This window comes from Ipomoea nil, unplaced genomic scaffold (assembly GCF_001879475.1).
Source record: "Ipomoea nil cultivar Tokyo-kokei standard unplaced genomic scaffold, Asagao_1.1 scaffold1509, whole genome shotgun sequence".
NCBI classification, from domain to species: domain Eukaryota; kingdom Viridiplantae; phylum Streptophyta; class Magnoliopsida; order Solanales; family Convolvulaceae; genus Ipomoea; species Ipomoea nil.
The window spans coordinates 3,424,148-3,446,271 of NW_017617937.1; the positions used below are offsets into that span (position 1 = coordinate 3,424,148).

At 36.0% G+C, this 22,124-nt stretch overlaps 3 protein-coding genes across 5 annotated transcripts; 1 reads left to right on the plus strand and 2 right to left on the minus strand.

The window, feature by feature from the left end:
* The first annotated feature begins 4,222 nt into the window (after positions 1-4,222).
* LOC109189166 (alanine--tRNA ligase-like) lies at positions 4,223-13,378 on the plus strand. Of its 2 annotated transcripts, XM_019339938.1 has the most exons (23): positions 4,223-4,579; positions 4,737-4,975; positions 5,064-5,204; positions 5,306-5,452; positions 5,527-5,679; positions 6,561-6,690; positions 7,128-7,224; positions 7,411-7,531; positions 8,038-8,097; positions 9,073-9,123; positions 9,226-9,321; positions 9,475-9,576; positions 9,787-9,909; positions 10,332-10,475; positions 10,567-10,638; positions 10,730-10,805; positions 10,882-11,024; positions 11,185-11,293; positions 11,553-11,740; positions 12,063-12,152; positions 12,255-12,437; positions 12,522-12,701; positions 13,080-13,378. In XM_019339938.1, the coding sequence occupies exons 1-23, from the start codon at positions 4,231-4,233 to the stop codon at positions 13,149-13,151; spliced, it is 3,066 nt and encodes a 1,021-aa protein (XP_019195483.1). In that variant the 5' UTR covers positions 4,223-4,230; the 3' UTR covers positions 13,152-13,378. The 2 variants fall into 2 exon arrangements, with proteins under 2 accessions (XP_019195483.1, XP_019195484.1); XM_019339939.1 differs by lacking the exon at positions 9,475-9,576.
* Positions 13,379-13,489: 111 nt separating this feature from the next.
* On the minus strand, positions 13,490-16,108 carry LOC109189167 (putative mediator of RNA polymerase II transcription subunit 12). The gene is made up of 2 exons (XM_019339940.1): positions 15,569-16,108; positions 13,490-14,424 (listed from the first exon to the last, which is right to left on the minus strand). Exons 1-2 carry the CDS (start codon positions 15,976-15,978, stop codon positions 13,782-13,784), a joined length of 1,053 nt encoding a protein of 350 aa, XP_019195485.1. The 5' UTR covers positions 15,979-16,108; the 3' UTR covers positions 13,490-13,781.
* Positions 16,109-16,797: 689 nt separating this feature from the next.
* LOC109189240 (RNA polymerase sigma factor sigA-like) lies at positions 16,798-21,279 on the minus strand. 2 transcript variants are annotated; one of them, XM_019340052.1, is made up of 10 exons: positions 21,069-21,279; positions 19,817-20,690; positions 19,203-19,401; positions 18,999-19,091; positions 18,558-18,686; positions 18,326-18,379; positions 18,176-18,253; positions 17,837-17,899; positions 17,603-17,715; positions 16,798-17,176 (listed from the first exon to the last, which is right to left on the minus strand). In XM_019340052.1, exons 2-10 carry the CDS (start codon positions 20,503-20,505, stop codon positions 17,068-17,070), a joined length of 1,527 nt encoding a protein of 508 aa, XP_019195597.1. In that variant the 5' UTR covers positions 20,506-20,690; positions 21,069-21,279; the 3' UTR covers positions 16,798-17,067. The 2 variants fall into 2 exon arrangements, with proteins under 2 accessions (XP_019195597.1, XP_019195598.1); XM_019340053.1 differs by having other exon boundaries at positions 19,817-20,678; positions 21,069-21,276.
* Positions 21,280-22,124: the final 845 nt, after the last annotated feature.

Genomic DNA, 22,124 nt, shown 5'->3' on the forward strand with positions numbered 1-22,124 from the left:
TTCTCTTTAAGATTAATGTGATATTTTGTATACATGCATACGTACTTTAGTTTGCGTGTCAAAAAAAAATCTGGAAAAATAACTAATTAGGAAATAGTTGCAAATTATTATGTCAACTCGGTTCTACCTTGTGAATTCAAGTAAAAAATACATAGTTTATATACGATGAGCAAGATATGCGGAAGATGGGGGGCTTGCCTCCTCGTTCCCTTTTACTTATGCCATGATGCTCATTTACAATTTTATAAAATTTAAATCGTGAACATTGAGTATATAATTTTATAAAATGTAAATCGTGAACATTAAGTATGTAAATTATGTAATAGTATAAGTGGTTTTAAAACAACCTTAAACAAGATATCAGTTTAATTGAATGTATGCAAATAGCATAAATTGTAATCTTTATACACGAAATTTGGATATAGTTTGACATAATTTTGTTAAATGTATTCTCAAATTAGAACCAGTAGCTTTCAAAAAAAAAAAAAAAATAGAAATTTTTACTCCATATAGAATTTTTCAAATCAAATATGTTTCTCAATTCTCACTCTCTCTCTTTTTTTTTTTTTTTTTTTTTTTCACTTTACATTTTACAAAAATGACACATTTTCTTAATGAGACATCCATCACGATATAATTTGCACTAAACATAGCCATAACCTGACTGTTAATTAAATGATTATAAAAAAACAAAACGGCCCAGTCAAGAATGACTAAAGAGCCCATCAAAGCTTGCGGCCAGCCCAATTTCTACAGTTAATGTCCGTGTGGGTGGTGGATGAACATTTTTTCGTCTAAACAAATTACAATGGCTCTTTTTGGGGACCCAGTACTATTAATCTTAATTATAAACCCTCAAATTCAAATGAAAAGCATCATCACTAAAGTCTCAATCATCAATCTACCTAGGCAAATTATGCTATGCGCACGGTGCTAAAACAGCGTCGTTTTCCGTGAAAACGACGCTGTTTTAACTATAAAAAAAAAAATTGTTCGAAACGCCGTTAACGGCGTTAACGGCATATTCGTTATGAAATTATGAATATACAGTTATGACATTATGAATGTACAGTTATAGAATTATGAATGTATAGTTATGGAATTATGAACTTACAATTATGAACATAGAGCTTCAAAAATTATGAATGTTCGGTATGGAATTATGAATATACAGTATGGAATTATGCATGTACAGTTATGGAATTATGAATGTACAGTAATGGAATTATGAATGTACAGTTATGGAATTATGAATGTACAGTTATGGAATTATAAACATAGAACTCTGACATTATGAACTTACAATTATGAACATAGAGCTTCGAAAATTATGAATTTACAGTTATTGAATTATGAATGTACAGTTATAGAATTATGAATGTACAGTTATAGAATTATGAATGTACAGTTATGGAATTATGAATGTACAGTTATGAAATTATGAACACAAAGCTGTGAATATATGCTCCTATAACGAAGCGGTCTGAAATTAAATTTAAAAAAAAAAAAAAAAAAAGAGGGAAGATAACGGTGCCTGACGGCACCGTTATCCGTGCCCATGAAGCACGCTGGGCACGAGCCCACAGCATAACTATCCATCTACCTATCTCTCTGCGCGCGCTCTCCCGTTTTCCTACTCAATGAATCGCTGGTTGTTCATGATCTTCAACAATTATCTAGCTTTCTTTGGTCTAATGATACCCGAGTTGGACTTCCATTCAGAAGATTGTGAGTTCGAGCCTCAGTGGAGGCGTAGGTTGAGAAAGTATATGAACAAATACTACATTGTAATAGAGTCAGTAGCATTAAAAAAAAAAACGAATTAAGATTTAAAAATTGCCAGGCACCTATTGTGCCTAACTAAATAGGTTTTTTAAACTCTAGCAAATAATAAATATTAATCTTAAAAAATACAAATGCTCAATCATATATAATACTCAAAAAAAAATCTAACGGGACAGCTCAAGTGGTAAATGAGTTTTCTTTGTGAGAAATAATTTTAAGATAACCCAGGTGCCTCTCGAAGCAAGCAGAGATTATTCACTCGGGTCGGGTCAAGCACCAAATATCCTATTATTCTCTTAGGGTGTGTTTGGAAACCTGAAAAATGAGTTCTGGAAATCATTTTCCAAGTTTCCATTGTTTGGATGTGCCTGGAAAATCAAGTCACCGAAAATCATTTTCCGTTGACTTTGAAAAATAGGCTTGTTTTGGAGGAAAATGACTTCCCTTTTTTTTGGGGGAAGTCATTTTCCAACTTTTACACCAACATCACACTACCACCAACATCATCAACACCATACCACCACCACCTCACTACCACCATCACCACCATCACCACCACTACTGCCGTCGCCACCACCACTATACCACCGCAACCACCGCCACCACACCACCACCAATACCATACCACCGCAACCACTACCACCACCAACACCATCAACACCATACCACCATCGCTGCCACCACATACCACCGTAACCATCGTCGCCGCCGCCACCACCACCATACCACCGCCACCACCACCACCATGACCATACCACCGCAACCACTGCCACCGCCACCGCCACCATACCATTGCCACCACACCACCACCGCCGCCGCCGCCACCACCACCATACCACCGCAACCACCGTCGCCGCCACCACCACCACCATACCACCGCCGCCGCCGCCGCCACCACCATACCACCGCAATCACCGCCACACCACCACCACTACCACCACCACCGTCGCCGCCACCACCGCAACCACCGTTGCCGCCACCACCACCACCATACCACCGCCGCCGCCGCCGCCACCATACAACCGCACCACCACCACACCACCACCGTAGCACCACCGCCACCACCACGACCATACCACCGCTGCCACCACCACCACCATACCACCGCAACCACTGTCGCCGCCACCACCACCATATCACCGCAACCACTGCCACCACCGTCATACCACCACCAGTTATTATTATTATTATTATTATTATTATTATTATTATTATTATTATTATATAACAAATAACACCACTACCACTACACCACCACCACCACCATAATATTTTTGATATATTATTAGTTATTTTTTTATTATATTTAAAATTATTATTATATTATTATATATTATTATACATGTTGTAATATTCTAAATAAAATAATTAAAATGTTTAATTATACAATTTTACTCATTTTCCAGAAAATGAACCAAACACACAAAAACAGTTTTCTAGAATGCAACCAAAAATGACTCATTCCCCGACAGGGCGGTTGTAAATCACAGAGGCTAGACCACACTGCCGCTGGTGAGACTCGATCCTTGGTCATTCTTCTGCGATTGTAAATCACAGAGGCTAGACCACACTGCCGCTGGTGAGACTCGATCCTTAGTCATTCTTCTAAAGTTTCACCTCTATGACCAGTTGAGCTACCCATGTAGGCTAATTTTTACAACATTGATTATATTGTAAAATATACTCTCTTAAATGAAAGAAAAAAGAGAGTAGTATTACCTTCTATCTCTTTTTATTTATTTATTTTTATGGTGTCGAAGATTAACCTAAAATTAACATGTAACCTCTTAAACACATGCTTATTAACGGCTATTTTTACATAATAATTAAATTAATAAAGACTAATAATTCAAAAATTAATAATATTGTTTTTATTATTTTTGTTGTTGTTTGTAGTACTTCTACAATTTACTATTTCCTTCTATCTCTTTTTATTTATTTATTTTTATGGTGTCGAAGATTAACCTAAAATTAACATGTAACCTCTTAAACACATGCTTATTAACGGCTATTTTTACATAATAATTAAATTAATAAAGACTAATAATTCAAAAATTAATAATATTGTTTTTATTATTTTTGTTGTTGTTTGTAGTACTTCTACAATTTACTATTTACTCAAGAAATAACCAAAATTTAATACTTAAGTATTATACTAATGTTAAAAAAATGTTATAATTACTTCTCATGTGTGATTTGTAAATTATTACACAAAAATAAAATTATAGGTGCATATCTTCATATATTAGCTGCATATTTTCCTCGTCACTTAATTTTTTTTTAGTTAAATTAACATTAACAATTAACAATTATCATTATAGGGGAGCAAGAATTTTAAAATAAAGAGTTAAATGTAAAAATAATATCAAGTTCACGTGTTAAAAATTCTAAAAATTTAAGAACATAAATCACGTTAGCGTAAGAAGTCCGTGAGATGAATCATGAATGAGGATTTATACGAGAGCAGGCAGTAGTTACATCCGCTGTGCTCTGTTTTTCCCGGTAAATTGGCGCAAACCACCGCCTCCTTCTTCCTCTTACTGCGCCGCGGCGGCGGCGGTGGCGGAGGAGGAAGCTCCGGCAGTAGGTAGTATTTTCCGGCGACGTTTCTCTGCGTCTGCGTTGACTCCAGTTCCAACGATGAGCTCTCAGCTGACGGCGGCGGGATTGGAGTGGCCAGCCAGAAAGGTCCGGGATACTTTCCTCCAGTTCTTCGAAAGCAAGGATCACAAATGTGTCCAGTCCAGCCCCGTTGTTCCTCACAATGACCCGACCCTCCTCTTTGCCAATGCAGGTTCATTTCTGACGTTCTCTGTGTCTGTGTTTTATTTTGCGCTTTTCAATCCCTATTTTTCAGTCAGTGAGCTTGCAGCTATGTCCAATTATGTATTTATTTATTCCGGACACTTTTGATACACAGAAAACCACTAACTTTTGGTTATGAAATTTAGGCATGAATCAGTTCAAGCCTATCTTTTTAGGAACTGTGGATCCAAACACTGAATTGGGGAAAATGAAGCGCGCATGTGATACGCAGAAGTGCATCAGAGCTGGTGGGAAACATAATGATCTTGATGATGTTGGCAAGGACACTTATCACCATACCTTCTTTGAGATGCTTGGTAATTGGTCTTTCGGAGATTATTTCAAAACAGAGGCCATTCAATGGGCTTGGGAACTTCTCACAGAGGCATATTATCTCCTGCTTTAGTGTCTATTAAACCTGAAATTCCTTACTTTTATCCACATTTCTCTGAATTTGATTGATTGCTGTACAGGTATATAAGCTGCCTGCTGATCGGTTTTATGCCACTTATTTTGGGGGCGATGAGAAGTCTGGTCTTCCAGCTGACACTGAGGCTAAAGAACTCTGGCTCAAGTTTCTTCCCCCTGAACGTGTTTTGCCTTTTGGTTGCAAAGTACACTTTCATCTCAGCTTTTATATTTTTTTGGTCTTGTTAAATAATAATAATAATGGCATTTTTCTATATGTTAAATGCCCTTGCTCAACTTTATGCAGGACAACTTCTGGGAGATGGGAGATACTGGACCTTGTGGACCTTGCACAGAGATTCACTTTGATAGAATTGGAAACCGTGATGCTGCATCGTTCATTAATAATGATGACCCTACTGTGATTGAAATATGGAATCTTGTCTTCATTCAGGTGGCAATAGTTCAATAATGCACACATTTAATTTCAAATAAATTACTTCAGTCTTCTAAACTTGTCTTCCACAGTTTAACAGGGAAGCTGATGGCTCGTTGAAACCTCTTCCTGCTAAACATGTTGACACTGGAATGGGTTTTGAAAGACTAACTTCTATACTCCAGAACAAGATGAGCAATTATGACACTGATGTTTTCCTTCCCATATTTGATGCCATACAAAAGGTACAGTAAATAATGGTTTTATTGGAAAGTGCAACCAGTTATTTTCTTTAAATATTCTTTTGATTAATATTATGAGATTCTGAATGGTGGGCTTGAAGTAGTGTCTGAGTGATCAATCTTGCTGTTTGGTCTACTTATTGGGTTCAACCTGTTGTAGACATCCTTTGTATATTAAATTAATGACTTAAGTGTCAAATACACCTTCAAAGTAGTCAAAATAGTGCAAGTGAGCCCTTTAAGTAAAAAAAAAGCTTCATTCAGACCCACAAGTGAACAAAAAAGTGCAATTGACTCATTCAGCAAGTTAACAACAGGTAAAAGCTGAATTGGTGGTAAATTAATGCTAAATTTGGGATGATAAGCTTGACAACCGGACAAGGTTGTCTTCGTCGGCCTCTGTCCAACAATTGTTTTTACTTTACTTTTTATTTATTTATTTATTTTATAAAAAAAAATTTAAAAATATTTTAAAAAGATCCTAGTCAACTAAATTAACACATCAAATGTCAAATCAATGCCATTTTTTTTAAAAAAAATACACAAAGAATCCAACCTAACATTAATTTATTGTCAACTCAGCTTTTACCTATTAACCTACTAAATGAATCAATTGCACTTTTTTGCCTACTTTTGGGGCCTGAAATCTGAATGGAGTTTTTTTATTTTTTATTTTTATTTTATTATTATTTTTAAACTTAAGGGGCTCAATTGCAATATTCTCTGACTACTTTGATGGCTTATTTAACACTTATCCCTAAAATAATTTCCACTTCTTTCAAACTTTGTAACCAGCAAAACTTAAATTACTGGATTATTTAATTTCGGCAGTCCATGTTTTTGCAATTACTGTTATGATTAATTTAACATTTCCATTTTTATAGACAACTGGGGCTCGGCCATACTCTGGCAAAGTTGGGTCTGACGATGTTGACAAAATTGACATGGCTTATAGAGTTGTAGCTGATCACATCCGAACTCTTTCTTTTGCTATTGCTGATGGTTCTTGTCCAGGTAGAATACATTATAAGTGGTCTTTAATGATTTTGACATTTTAGTTAATGCAAAATTTTGTTGTTTTCAGGTGTGCTTAGTTTGTGGCTTTGTGAATCATGAAACTGTTTCCATATTTTTAGGGAACTAATAGAATATAACACTTCCTTTGTAGCCAATTTGTTCACCATCTGTTGGTTACTCTGGCTCCTATGGAACTTGATATGCCTATAATTTTGTTCAAAGAATTAACTTAGTAATCCTGCTTTAGGGGGCTAAGTTAATTTTAATTGGATAATAAACTCAGATAGAAAAGAAGATGCCCATAAGTTGTAATTGGTGTGTAATCTGTGATGATCTTTTGATCAATTAAGGTGCCTGTTCTTTTTGCCTACTGTGCTTGCTCCCTTTTACAACTTTTTTAGTCAATTTCATTCTTAATCCTCCTAGACCTGCAGGTAATGAGGGCCGGGAATATGTCCTAAGGCGCATCCTTCGACGTGCAGTGCGTTATGGTACGGAGGTTCTTAAAGTTGAACAAGGTTTCTTCAACAGGTAGGAATAACTAGCTTCCTCTTATATATCCTAATTGCTTGAACTCCATTTTATTGGACTATTTATCAACTTTCATCCAGACTTCAGATATAAGCACTCTACGTTACTCTTATTTGACATTTATAATAAATTACTATATATTATGTACATATGATTTAATTTTTAATGAATAATGCATTGATGTAGACTGGTAACAGTGGTAGTGGATGTGATGGATGATGTCTTTCCAGAGCTGAAGCAACATGAAGCACACATAAGGGATACAATTGCTGCCGAAGAAACCAGCTTTGGCAAGACTTTGCTTCATGTGAGGTTCTTATCTTGGGAAATGAACAATTTTTTTTTAATGACTTTAAATTTGTTTGTGCTAACTATGTCTATTTTGTGACACATGTACTCATTTCAATGTCTCTCTGATTCATTCTATATTCAAATGCAATAGCAGATTATGTTTTTGTCGGTATTTAGCAACACACAATTTAGGCAGACTGAACATATGCAGATAGAGGATCTAGCGTATTTCGGTCTGTTATATGCCTATAATGATCTTTGGTTTGGAGTTATGGAAGACTGAAATTAAAGCTTGTACAAATTACTGTTATAGACTTATAGTTGTTGAGTTATGATGTAGCTTAATGCCTTATTTCTGCTCATTAGTATTTTGCTCAATTTGTATTTGTTAAATGAAAAAGGTTGTTCATCATTCTTATTATTTGTGTCAATCAAATTTATTAGTTGTTTAGGACAGTTTAGGTATCAGTGATGGTTTGTAGCTATCTGTTGCCTTAAAGTATTCAATTTCTTTGGTACTAGGGAATTGAGAAATTTAAGAAAGCTGCTCAAGATGTTCAGGGGAAGCTATTTAGTGGCCAGGCAAGTCCTTTAGTCCAAGTTACATTTTACTCAATTTCTGGTGCCTGGTTATCTCATATTTATTTTGCATATATAAGACTTATCTTCTGTGGCTCTAGTTTCACTAGAGTTAATTGCTTTTCTCATGTTTTAATAACTAATTTTCACTTCTCATCCTATGAGCTGTTTAAAACCCAAGAGAATACTGATTTAAGCACTAGTTAACATTGGCTATGTGGGCAGCATAGCTAAGATGTTTCTAAGAGCAACAAATTGTTATTGCTATCTTCTTCAAAGTTCTAAATGACACTGCTTTTCAGATACCTGATGTCTATATTCCTATATCATAGTACATGTCTTACTCTTATATTTTGAGGTCACAACTGATCAAATATTCAAATGTGTGGTCAACATTGTAAGACAGTAAGAGATCATCATTACATGACCAGAGATAGCAATATCAAATGCAGGCAGACCACTAGATCAAATAGGGAAGGTTCCTTTTAACATATTCTACTAATTGGTCTCAAGGATCTTTTGAGTCCATTTAACTCTATGTGTTAGGCCCAATTAATGGTTTTCTTTAAATTTTATTGTTTTTATTTGGATTTGTAACCTGTAAATTACACAGTTCTATGAGTATGACGATGTGTATTTTGTATGGGTGGATAGTAATAATTCATTTAGAAGGGAACCAATATCAGTCTTATATCTATTCTTGGGCTTTTTCTTAATCTTTATGTGATTACATCAAGGATGAAGTTCTAGTTTGCTTTGTTGCATTTCTGCTTCTCCAATAAAAAAGTTATATTCTTTTAGTTTTGTAGATCAGGTCATCACTAATAGGCTAATTCAGATAACCAAATGGCTAAGCACTTCTATTTTCAGGTTTTCTTTTGCAGGGTTAAATTCTCCTGAATTTCCCAAAGCACTACTTTCTATCAATATTTAGTGTTTTAAAATATGCTTTTATTACTTTACACTTGTCTTGTGCAGGATGCATTTGTCTTGTGGGACACTTATGGCTTCCCCTTAGATCTGACCCAGGTTTCTGGTGAACTGTTTCATGAAGCTTTTTGTATATACTCTGTACTTTGTTCTATTGAAGACAAAACTGATTATTCTTTCCCTTTTTTTTTTTGGTTCCAGTTAATGGCAGAAGAAAGAGGTTTGATGGTTGATATTGAAGGTTTTAATGTTGCAATGGATTCTGCTCGGGAGAGATCGAGAAGTGCTCAGAATAAGGTTCTGGCTGTTGGTCTAGTTCTTGATATTTGTATTTAACTTGTATTAATGTATGTCTGCATTCAAAAAAAAAGTATTAATGTATGTCTAGTGATAGAAACCCTGAAAACGTTTTTTTTTTAATAATTTTTTTTTTTTTTTTTTTTTTGACAGAATACTAGTGGTGCTATTGTTATGGATGCTGATGCAACAGCTGCATTGCACAAGAAAGGGATTGCAGTGACGAATGATATTTTTAAGTTTACTTGGTTTCAGGTTTGTTTGCTTAAGGCCACTTAACTCCTTAAAGATGGATGTAAGTGAAAGGCATTCTAACATAGGGCATAGGAGAGCACCTCCCTCCCTGGTGGGGCAGCATGTGGGATTTCCTTTTTGTGTATATTCATGTCGAGGCCCCAGAAATTTACATCAAATGCAGTGTTTATATATTGCTTCTTAAACTCATTAGTTATCTGATGATTTCAGGATCATGAGACTGAGATAAAAGCTATTTACACGGGATCTGAGTTCTTGGGAAGTGCAAGTGCTGGTGATGAAGTTGCAATTATTCTTGAAAGCACAAGTTTTTATGCTGAGCAAGGTGGTCAGGTAAGAACTTATTTAGATGGTTGGAAAATGATCTGACTTAACCTAAACAATGAATTATTACCTTCTGAGTTTCTGTGGTCAGAACATGACTGGAAACTAACGATGCCAACTATTACTTATTAAAAAAAATAATCTGACTGGCTGACTGCTACTTGGAAACAGTAGACAATGATTGTCTTCGTAAGCCAATGCTGAGAGCCTGAGATCACTTGTAACAATTTAGTACTCCATATATGTTTTTGAACTAGAAAATGACACTTTCAGAAAATGAGCTTAGGATAAATATTGTGCAAAAGTTTTCCCTATTCTTGAGTATATATTTACTCTTTCAGTTTAGTAAATTATTTTTGTTCCTGATCCATTTTTTCATTACCTTTTCCTTGGAATATATAGTTTGGATCTGATGCATTCTGCAACTGTAGATATACGATACTGGATCTCTTGAAAGCACTGCTGGATCATTTCAAGTACACAATGTTCAAATATATGGGGGGTTTGTTCTTCATATAGGTTCTTTCAATGGAGATGATAGTAAATTCTGTGTCGGTGATAAAGTGATCTGTAAGGTGATGTTCATACTTCTTAGCCATCAACTTTGCCCATGCATTACTGACTACATTTATTCCCATGGATATTGACAATGTACTCATATTGCAGGTAGATTATGACAGGCGTACTCTCATTGCACCAAACCATACCTGTACACACATGTTAAATTTTGCACTAAGGGTAAGTTCATTAATGGACAAGGCTGATCATAACACCACTTTTTCCTCATATGTAGTGTGTTATGGCGTAAAGCATTTTATCTTTAATGCAGGAAGTACTCGGTAATCATGTTGACCAAAAAGGCTCCATCGTTCTTCCAGAAAAGTTAAGATATGATTTTTCTCATGGTAAGTTGATTACTCTGTATGTAATAGGTGCAGCATTTTGTTAAAAGAGTAGACTAATGTTTTCCTGTTTGAACAGGAAAGCCTGTGAAAGATGAAGAGCTGAGAAAAATTGAGTCCATTGTCAATGAGCAAATTAAGGCTGAATTGGATGTGTTCTCAAAGGAGGCAACGCTGACTGATGCAAAGCGTATCAAAGGTCTTCGTGCTGTTTTTGGGGAAGTGAGCTTCTACTCTGGTCTTTACTCTTTCATAATTTGTTTAAAAAGATTTTTTTTTTAACATTTTATCTAGACATTAAAAATATATGTATGAAATTCCTTTAGAATTATTCTTCTATTTTGTTCTTAATCTCTTGTCTCTGATCTGGTTGGAACTACAGGTTTATCCTGATCCTGTTCGGGTTGTTGCGATTGGTAGGAATGTAGAAGATCTCCTTACTAATCCAGAAAATGATGAATGGTTATCAATATCTGCAGAACTCTGTGGTGGTATGTTTCTTCTTTTTATTTATTTTATAAATTTCCTGCAAATTGTAATACACTAATACCCCTAATTGGTGTGTGTGCACGTTACGTCTATTGAGTCTATCTAGATAAGGGCTAAAGGAAGATCATTATTAGTAAACCCTTGTAATCAAAAGTAAAGGTTATGAACAAAAAGATCTTTAAATCCCTCAATAGGCAGCATCTTTAAAGCAATGTTGATGCATGTAATGGACTATGACATTGGCAATTTGTGGCTGTGTAGGGACGCATATTTCAAATACACGTGAAGCCAAGGCATTTAGTCTCATTTCCGAGGAGGGAATTGCAAAGGGGGTTCGTAGAGTTACTGCTGTTACAACAATTCGTGCTTTTGAGGCCATGGAGCTAGCATCCTCCCTTGAGCAGAAAGTAAAGGAGGCATCAACTGCTGAAGAAAGTTTGCTAGAAGAGGTTTGTTTATTAGCCTTTTTTAAAAAAAAACTTTCCTGTAGGAAGGAATATAGCTCCATAGCTATGTGTATTTGCTCCAGCTCTGAGAGGTGTGTTACTACAGTTTTTGTGATGTTTGGTTATATATTCATTTGAAGTAGAATCCCAGGTTAGTCCCATCCCAAGAGCTTGTGCTGAGACTCTTGGCAATAGGAAAGATTAAAAAAAGAAAAAAGAAAAAAAGTGCAGATTGTTGCTGCTACTGTCTTTGTTCTGCATGATGACCTTATATCGTTGAATTTTGGATGTGTAACTTAGCCATATTCCCTTCATGTGATTTCAGAAAGTGACTTCTCTAAATGCTTTGGTGGAGAGGGCACATATTCCTGCAGTCAAGAAAGCTGATCTCAAGAAAGAACTCTCAAAGCTTCAGGTACATGTGTCCTTGTTCTTGTATTATGTCCAAAAGTGAATTAGACAACCAAATAAAATAAAATTGTACTCCGTACTGGTTTTTGATGGATCTTATTCTCAGACTCAAGTGATACAAGCGAAAAAGAAGATTGCATTAGAGAACTCTCAAAAGGTTCTGAAAGCTGCTTCAGAAATGTCGGAAGTTGCTACTTCTCATGGAAAGACTTACTGTGTCTTGCGTGTCAGTGTTGGTTTGGACACATCTGCTGTTCGTGAAGCAGTTGTTAAAGTCATGGAACAGAAGGTTACTAGAAGCTTCCTGTTTTTATTAATCACAAGCTAACATTGTCTCTAAAGTGTGTCATTTGACTTCTCTGGATGTTTTCAGGGGATGCCAGTTCTGATATTTAGCACAGACGAAGCAGCAAACAAGGTTTTAGTGTGTGCGGGCGTGCCTGAAAAAAGTGACAGTTGCCATCAATTGAATGTAAAAGATTGGCTGGATGCGGCTTTGAAGCCCTTAGGAGGTAAGGGCGGAGGAGGAAAAAGTGGTCTTGCTCAAGGGCAGGTCAGTGTTAGAATACTTTAACCTTGGTTTACCTCTTCTACGACCTATTATTATTACTTTTCTGCATAAGATGTCGGATAAATGTAATATTGCCATCTCCGTGAAATAGTGCCTTCCTATTTTATTTATAGAGTAAGTTCCGTGTGAGATTGTCTCACCTGAAACGTATAGTATTTTTTTTAGTTAAAATGTAATACTTTTTTATACACCCATAAAAAGTATTACAAACATTTTAACTAAAAAGTATTATACACGTCTCACAGTCTAACGATCTACTTATTCTTATTTATTAGGCTTTTTCTTTTATCTTTGGTGCATGCATTGAGGAGTTGTTTGTGTTGCTTTGTTGATGAAATTACGTGTGTTTTGTGTCGCCAGGCAACCGGTTTGTCACATGTAGATGATGCAATGGACGTGGCTACATCATTTGCTGCCATGAAACTGAGTTAACCTCACAAGCTTGAAGACAATAATAATTGAAAAATATTGCCAGAGGCAGAGAAAGAGAAGTAGTATTAAAAGATTGATGTTTGTTACTGTAAAGAAGTTGAAAAAGAAATGTATAATTGGGGGTTTTTTAAAAAAAATTTCTCCCGCTAAAATTCTGTTACATTGCTTGTATATATTCACTAGACTAGAAATCGAAAAAAAGTTCTAATCACACATATCTTACTTGTGTAATAGTTTGATTACACATAAATTTAGTGAGCTTTTCGAGTTTCGACACTTTTACTTTAAAATTTTCATGCAATTGATTGTTCATTTTAAAGCAATTATTATGCATAGAATGAGCACCCAATATTCGACCGAGTTATTTTCAATCATTAATTAGAGCAATTGGAGATAGATTCTGCATTTCCCTAAAAATTTGTGCCTAGTAAGAGTACAATTGAAGAGATGATTTGAAGGTACAGCTTCTGTACAACACAACAATCCCTGACACAAAAATCATATCATAACAAGTTAAAAGGGAGTGTAACTGTAACGTTTCTCTTGCTGCTTCTTCTTCCCTGGTAGTTGGTAGTTGGTACACAAGCCAGCCAACTGTCTATGCCTCTGCTTGTAAAGATTCATATTGATTCATCTTGTGTTGAGATCCAACTCTCCCCCTCCACGCCAGTCGCTCTGAATACCACCACCACCTTCTCCATTCTCTGTTTCTTCATCATTCAGAAAATCCTCTGAAGGCTCCTTTTCATCCTTCTGTGTGTTGTTACCCCAACCATTCATCATTTCTTCATCTTTCACTTCCTGCACTTGCTCCCCACCATCATGACCCATCAGAATATTGCCGCCTCGAGGCCCAAGTGCACTTGCTCGAATTGGTCCTCGGGACATCATCTCAGCACGCGCTTGAGATTCCGCTCGAGCCTGCTCCGCTTGAACCATAGCTGCCATTTGCATATTAGCTTCATGACTCTCCCGCCCTGCCTTCTGCCTCATGTCCATCATTTCAGAGAATGCCAACTTCTCTTCTTGCACTAGCATCTGCTCGATTTGCAGTTTCTCCTCTGTCCGGAATTCCCCTTGTTCTCTTTTCCTCGAAATTATATTAAATGCGAGTACTTGTTTCTCAAATGTCGCAGTAAATTCAGCAACCTTTGCAGCAATATTGTGGTCCCATTGTTGGGAGCGAGAAAGAATTTGGCCTGTTGTGTCTGAATCAAGGATTTTGTCATCTTCCTCTGCTTCATAATCCGCAACTACGTGGTAAGGGAGAAGCCTGAATATAGGAAGGAGCTATAAGAGTTAGTCTCCAGAAGTAAATACAAACACAAGTAAAAATAAGAGATGACTGCCATATAGCGTAAGGTGCAAAAAATACTGCACCAACCACCACACTCATGACTCAACTGAATGACTGATGATGAACAAATCCATTGTATATATAAATATAAAAGCTGACTGCTGAGGCCAATCTTCCTTGTGCCGATATCAACAGATTTCTAAAGCTCAAATTCTATGATTTGCGTTCTTTTTCTGGTTAGCATCAAGACTAGACCACAAGTCCATAAAATTGTATGCCACTATATATTGTAGTCAAAGTTGAAGCAAGGCAACAAATTATAGGGGGAACCCTATGATACCTAAGGAAACCATGATTCAATCTATATCCTTTTGATCATTTTGGGGTGGGGGTGTGATAATGAAGTCAGTAAAGCAGGTCAATCCCCAATGACCGAATATAGCCTGAGGCAATACAACACGCTACAGAAGGAACTGTAAATTCAGTCTAACTTAAGTAATTGAAGGGAAATAAAGAAGACAAAATTTCGCTATGCCACATAAACCTAGTGCCATTCACATAATCACACATCTTGAAATTCCTGCCCCACTGCCAGCATCCATTTTTATATTCTCATACTTTGCAACCTAATGTACAGGCACTAATCACATGGAAACGCTACATAAATCTAGCCCTAATATTACTTTACCTTCAAACTACTGACAAATCAATGTGTTCAGAGGGAAAGCTATTAACAACCCAATCTGTTCCATAGTGAACACTATTACCCAGCCAATTTGTACATAGGGCACACTCATTTGCAAACCAATCAGTTCATAGGGAACAAACAACTTCAAAATAGCGTAATCACACAATTGCGGGATGATAAGGGTACTTCTATGTCCACATAAAAATATTACTAAATACCAGTAGAAAAGCCACAGCCATGATTATTCACAAAAATATACTCCATTTCTAGCATCTTTCCTTCATTTTGTCTCTACACATCACATGGACGCAGAATGAAAAAGCAATATTCCACAGATTCAGGAAGGATAGGATGCGGTAAAGGCAAATCGAATGCACGAACGAAAGAATAAAAACGGTTACATTCAGCATTGCAAAAAAAACAACAAAGAACCTTTCGCAGGCATCCTCGAGGGAAGAGAAAGGGCGCTTGAAGTCAGGATGGCATACTCGCCAGGCGTCCTGGTAAGCCATCTGCAGCTCCGCCGTATTGGAGGCCTGCGCCGGCCGATTGAGCTTCTGCTGCTGCTGCTGCTGCTGCAGCTGTTGCTGTTGCGAAGGGTTCGCATTGGGGGTTTGCTGAATAGGGATCTGGAGGGCGGGATTAGGGTTAGGGGTTTGCTGATTGGGATTAGGCGTGGGATTGAGAGATTGGGATTGCTGGCGGTGGAGGAAGGGTTGAGGACGAAGATGAGCGTCGATGTTGGAAGGGAAACGAGCCATGGCATCTTGCTGTTGCTGCTGCTTCTGGCGTTGGATCTGTTGCAGGAGATGCTGCTGAGCTAACGCCTTCGCCTCCTCCATTTCTGCAATTTCATCCAAATTTTAACTTCCAATTTCGCCACATATATATAACCCAACTCTCTGTGTGAACCGGACCTCAATCCTCATCGGACATGGGGAGCGAGTGTCTGCTTTTTCCGAAAACAAAAATAACATACTCCGACTATTTTTTTTTTTTTTTTTTAAATGTCTGATTCAAATAAAAAAATTGATTGAAATTATTTATAATTTTTACTTTGGTGTAGAAATTAACCAACTTTCTGGTAATTCTGATAGTTTTTTTTAGTATTGAGTCTGTTATAATGTAGTATCTATTCATAACTATTTTCTTAACCTATCGAAAAACAAAGAGTCTAGTATTGTTTATAACTACTTTCGCAACCTACCTTACTGAGGCAGAAAGAATCTATAATATTTGTTTATAACTATTTTCTCAACCTACCGAAACATAAAGAGTTAATATCACTTTCACTAAAGATTGAACTCATAACCTCCCATTTGGATTAAATTAGTGTCAAAACTTAAGATAGAGCTCTAAAAGTTTTGCATTAAAATTTTCATGTAATTGTTCTCCATACAATGAGCACCCAATATTATGTTGAGTATATATATAATATATATAAATATAAATGTTTAATTAAATTGTTAATTTAAAATTTTAGTTAGGATAAAGCATATACTTCAATTTATTACACTCAGTTACTTTCAATTGTCATTAGTTTACTCGTGTCTTTCACTCTCTTTCCTCGGCATTGCTTATAGTAATCGTTTTTAAATTTCTGTTTATACAGTTATTACGTGTAAAATCACGTGAATATTAAATATCATTCACACACAAACTGAATACTATGAATTCTGGATTAAAATAATTTTCCAAAATAAAGTTTAGATGACATACAAATATACAATACGCTATGTTCGCTCCTGACTGTCGGGAATTTAAAACGCGTTTGCTACATCTGACAGACAACTCTATTAGGATTTATATTAGTGTTTCTGTAAAATCTTCCGAGAAAGAAAATCTCTCAACTGTCTGGAAAGTGGAATATATGATGGCTCGATTTGTGTATTTACAGTGAATTTTACCATTGCCAGAAACGTTCCAAAACGTCATTGTTTCACCAGCATGGCTTTCAGTCTGTTTTTCCTTGCAGCGTGTTTTAGTTTCTCGAATGCCACCAGCCCGACCTGCCTAACTCTCTCTCTCGATAATCCTATCCTGAAAAAGGCACGCAAGGATTCAGCGTTCAGAAGTAATGAGTCCCTACACTAGGGAGTAGTTATTTGCGACTGCCAAACTACTAACATAAGATGAGTTCTTCCTAGGGGAATTGAAGTAATAAGCAAAGCCATTAGAAAAATTTGCCAAGATGCAAAAGCCAACAGGAGTCGTCTGAATGAAGCAGTTCCAGCTTTTTCTTATTATTCTGTGAAACTAAGCATCTACCAATTTATATTCTATGAGAGAAATTTGCAAATGCCATAAACATAAGTTATCTATCAGCAGCTAAGTGCGAGCTAGCATATGTTGTTTGGATGTGAGCAAATTGCATATTGCATATCTTATAAAGACAAATGATGGGCTCTATGGATGAGAAGACTGATATCATTCTAGAAGCATGGGATATAAGGTTCTAAGACTCACCTTTTACTAATATCTTCCCAGGTAAGACACTCATTGCCCAGCCCATGGTATAATCGGATAATCTCCCTCTCCCGCTCCTTTAGTGTTGTGTGAATGAGGTTGTTTACTTCATCCTGCAAGAAAAACACAAAGGTTAGAGAGGACACCTTTCAGCAATGTTCATCCTCGATGTAGGACAGAAGACACAAGCCACATACGAAACTTAAGTGCAAATATCTGTGTAGAAACTCATACCTTGAGTGCACACTCATCAACTCTGTGCCATGGGTTGTTTTCCAAGTGACTGTCAGCAATATACTGCAAAGAGGATAGAATAGTGTTAAAGAAAAGAACAAGAAACAAGGTCATTCTGATTGGTAAGTGACAGAAAAGTACTTCAAATATATCAAGTCACCTCATTACATGTAAAATTAGTATTCAGCCTTTAAATTGTATAAGAAACCATGGCACTCTCACTGCCTAGATTTTAGCCAAATGAAAACAACCAGTAGAATACAGAATTTCTGATGCCATTTGAGGAATATGACTATTCAAACTTAAATGACGAAATCAACTAGCTAAGTTTGGACTTACACTATGAAGTGATTCTCCTGGAAGGCCATCTATAGAAGGGAAAGCTTCCCTGTCAAGAGAGAAAACCTTGCTGACTGCCTGGAAGAAGGAAAGCTTATAAGCAAAAGCTTATGAACTAAACTTTTAAATCATCTGGGGAATATTTTGTACCTCAGTTGCATTCGTGACTTTCTTTTTCGAAATGTTAAGTGATTCAGCAATTCTCTGATCAAGTAAGAACCCATTAATCAGAAAATGGACAACTTTGAGAATTGAGACATAGATCTCAGTCAATTATTACCTTTTATAGCAAAGAATTAACATTATACAGATTTATTAAAAAAAAATGATTTTAAGAAATATAATTGCTCCTATTTACTTATACAAGGACAAAAAAACTTACATCAATTGATGGAGTTATCCCCTTATCTTTAAGCTTGGTTTCTGCATTCCGGATTAGGCTCAATCTTCCATGAAGATGTTTTGGCAATCTTAACATGCTTGAGTTCTTAACTAATGCCCTGGAGATACCCTGGACAATGTATAAACTGAAATGAAACTCTCTTCATATTACTCAGATGAGCCCCTATACATATAAATATATAATACAGCATAAAGAAGCAAATAAATCCAGAGCTTAACTTAGGCCACCAATAAATTTTAGTTCTATATTCCCATATCATTACTATACAGTCTAGTGAATTCAGTTCAATCTCAGAGTATCCTATTTTGCTATATGCTAAAATCTCTCTAGGAAGACAAAAAACTCAATATCTATGGACATTCACAAGATTCTAATATCTACAAAAGCCTTTTCTAGATGAAGAATGAGATAAGACCATACCTGACGAATCCACCAATACACATAAGTTGATAGTTTATATCCTTTTGAAGGATCAAATTTTTCTATTCCACGGAGTAGTCCAACAAGGCCACCCTACATAAGAATCAGAATTCAGAAACTAATCCATTTAAGATCTGCATTATATTTAGTAGATGTGAAGTACAACCATTTTTTAACACTTTGGTTATGGGAAAACCATATTACCTGAATAAGGTCAGCCATTTCAGCACCCATGTTATCATATCTTTGTGCAATTGACATGACAAGACGAACATTACTCATTGCCAGCTTTTCTCGAGCCAACGAACACTCAATCATCGTTAATTTTAAATCAGTACGAGAAATCCTCAAGGAAACTGCAAGTTGCTCCTCTGAAGGATCACATCCCAGTCTTTCCTTCAGCCTAAAATTTTCCATTTCATACAAACTTGGTAAGGACATTTCAAATATTTTGCAGGGGGGTATCGCATAGGTGGAAGCAAAAGCATTTTTGCTTATCCTCCCAATAATATAAGAGCAATAAAAATTATTGAAATTGACATCAAAGATTTCAATCTTCTTGTGGAAAAATTAGTTACATAAACCAGAAACCATTTCAAAGCAGATAGGAAATACTGGGTAATTACAAATTATAAAGGTATACAAATACAATCCAAGAACACTATGCTTCCCTTTTGCAGAAGACAACAGGTGGTCAAGGATATATTTCACTAGGATAGGATGACTATTTTAGCTTTCAAATAAAGCATCGATTATATATTCTTAAGTTCTATTAAAAAAAATGTGCCTGGGGGAGGAGGGGAAGAAAAGTTTTGTACCTAGACTTTTGTTCTTCTAAATAAAGGCCAAGTTTTATCATTTTTGATAGTTCCACCACCTCACCATGTGTGAGCAGCTCTTCACTTACAATGCCCTTAACGTAGCCTTTTAAACTATTCTGAAGCTGCTCCATACCAATGATGGATCTCACTCGCTTGCTTGTATCAATTTTAGCAACAGAATTTTTTTGCTGGATAATTTGCCTCCGAGTATCTATTCTCCTCCGTCGAGCAGATGTCCCTGAACAAGTAACCTGAATGTTCTTACAGTTATTTTCCATTGTAGTGTAAGTCATTGTTGATTTCTCAGCTGACAGATTCCACTGCTTTTCCAGCATAAACTTCTGCAACAATAAGAGATCCTCCAGCTGATTTTCCTCCTCGGAGCTTTGCTTTTGAAGCTGTTTATTCCTTTGAACACATGGCTCCATGTTGAAAAGATTGGAGGCAACAGTCACATGCTCTTTTATTGCCTTGATGGAATGCATCCGCTGATTGGAGACACAACTTGTGCTATAATTGGAGGACTTCTTAGCCATGACAGTACTGTTCACAGACAGAACTTGATGGCATGGTAAGGTGTGATCGCTGCCACATGACAGTTTTTCACCAAAATCAGAATAATAAAAGGAAGAGCAGAGGAGCCTTTTTCCAGCACTAAGTCCAACAATGGTGGCAGTGACCATCATTTAGGCACAGTATCTAAAAAGGAAGCAGAACCACAATCATGCCACTCAATGAGAGGACGAACTTCTCCACTGCCAGAAGAAATTTCTACTTGACCACTATGCTAAACTCCTGGTAGACAAGATACCCCTTCAACGGAGACAGAGCAGCAGCAACAACAACAACAGAAGATGAACTGAAATACAGTCTGCTGTGGAAATTAGTAACTACTAATTGAAATTTAAAAGAACAAGAAGACAATATATATCTCACTGTTTCCTGAAAATCATCCTTTTTTTTTTTCTCTAAATCGACAAGCAGGAATGCAAGCTGAGACAGCAACAGACTACAAAGTTCCTCCCTAGATTTATCATAGATTCAATTTTCTACTGGTGAAAGACGCAACTTATTAATGTGTAAGTGAAATATGCTTGTAATTCTCAATTTCCAGCTCACAAAGTGACTTCTCAAGTACATCTACTTGCTCTAAGAATATAGATGATTAGTTAGTTAGCTGTAGATCAATTCAACAAACAAAATAACAGCAGAATGGAATGGATCGGAGTGGAATCAGCGGCAGTCGTACCTGAACTTTCCGGCGACGATTGACGACAGAAGAACGATGTGCGAGTGCCAAGTGTGAGCTCCAAATCCAATGCTCTCCCACAGTCCACAGAGTGCAGAAAACAAGGCCGTTCGTTGCTTCGCTGAGTCCGTTGTAACTGTATCTCTCCTACCATTTTTTTAAATTTATCTTTTTCTTTATCATATTTTTTGCTTTTTCTTTTCTTTTTTTCTCCCTCGTTTCTTTATCGTTCATAATTTATTTTTAAGACTGACAATTTTTTAGGCCATTGGATGATTGACTGGATCGGATATCAATTCCTACGTTGAGTGGTGCTCGTGCTGCTTCTTGCAAACTCCGCCTTCTGTACACGTGTCCCTTCTAGCTTCTTTTATTATTATTATTATTATTAAAATATACAGTAATAAAACTATGTTAACATTTCTTTAAATTAATACTCCGTATAATTTAACTTTTTTTTTGTAATATTTAATTTAATATTAATTTATATATTTAAATTATTAAACACAAAAAAAAATGATTTAAAAATATAAAAAATTAACTAAGTAACTAAAAAAGAGTTAAATTGATTAATAAATTATAAATAAGATAAGCACTAATTCATAGAGTTCAAAATAAAATATACATTTTCTATTTACATACCATTATACTCTCGACCATGATGTCTTTGACCAACATGATACATAATAATAAATTAATAATAACACATAACCGTGCAACTAACAAGAGAAACATAAAACCAACAACAACAATAATAATAAACGTGACAACCTCATTCAAATTAGTTAGACCCTGATAGATTGATAACTACCAAGTCAAACTGGATAGACTGTTAACAGACTGACTTGATAACCACCAATCTAAAAGTACAATAAAACAAGTGCAGATTGTATCAATCAAACACATTGAAGTATTGAACGTCAATATCGGCTATTAGTAATTATTTATTAATTTATTAATAATATAAGTCAGTCATCCAATATATTGCAGAACATGTAAAGAAAATATTTTAATTTATAATTTCATTACTCTAATTAAATTAAACAAATTTAATAA

Coding starts and splice junctions, on each gene's coding strand:
- LOC109189166 (XM_019339938.1), top strand. CDS start 4,231: ATGAGGATTTATACGAGAGCAGGCAGTAGTTACATCCGCTGTGCTCTG. Junction 8,098..9,072: donor GGAAGCTATTTAGTGGCCAG/GCAAGTCCTTTA, acceptor TGTCTTGTGCAG/GATGCATTTGTCTTGTGGGA. Junction 10,806..10,881: donor AAGATATGATTTTTCTCATG/GTAAGTTGATTA, acceptor CTGTTTGAACAG/GAAAGCCTGTGAAAGATGAA.
- LOC109189167 (XM_019339940.1), bottom strand. CDS start 15,978: ATGGAGGAGGCGAAGGCGTTAGCTCAGCAGCATCTCCTGCAACAGATC. Junction 14,425..15,568: donor CTCGAGGATGCCTGCGAAAG/GTTCTTTGTTGT, acceptor TCCTATATTCAG/GCTTCTCCCTTACCACGTAG.
- LOC109189240 (XM_019340052.1), bottom strand. CDS start 20,505: ATGATGGTCACTGCCACCATTGTTGGACTTAGTGCTGGAAAAAGGCTC. Junction 18,380..18,557: donor GGATAACTCCATCAATTGAT/GTAAGTTTTTTT, acceptor TTACTTGATCAG/AGAATTGCTGAATCACTTAA. Junction 17,716..17,836: donor TTGATGAGTGTGCACTCAAG/GTATGAGTTTCT, acceptor TTTTTCTTGCAG/GATGAAGTAAACAACCTCAT.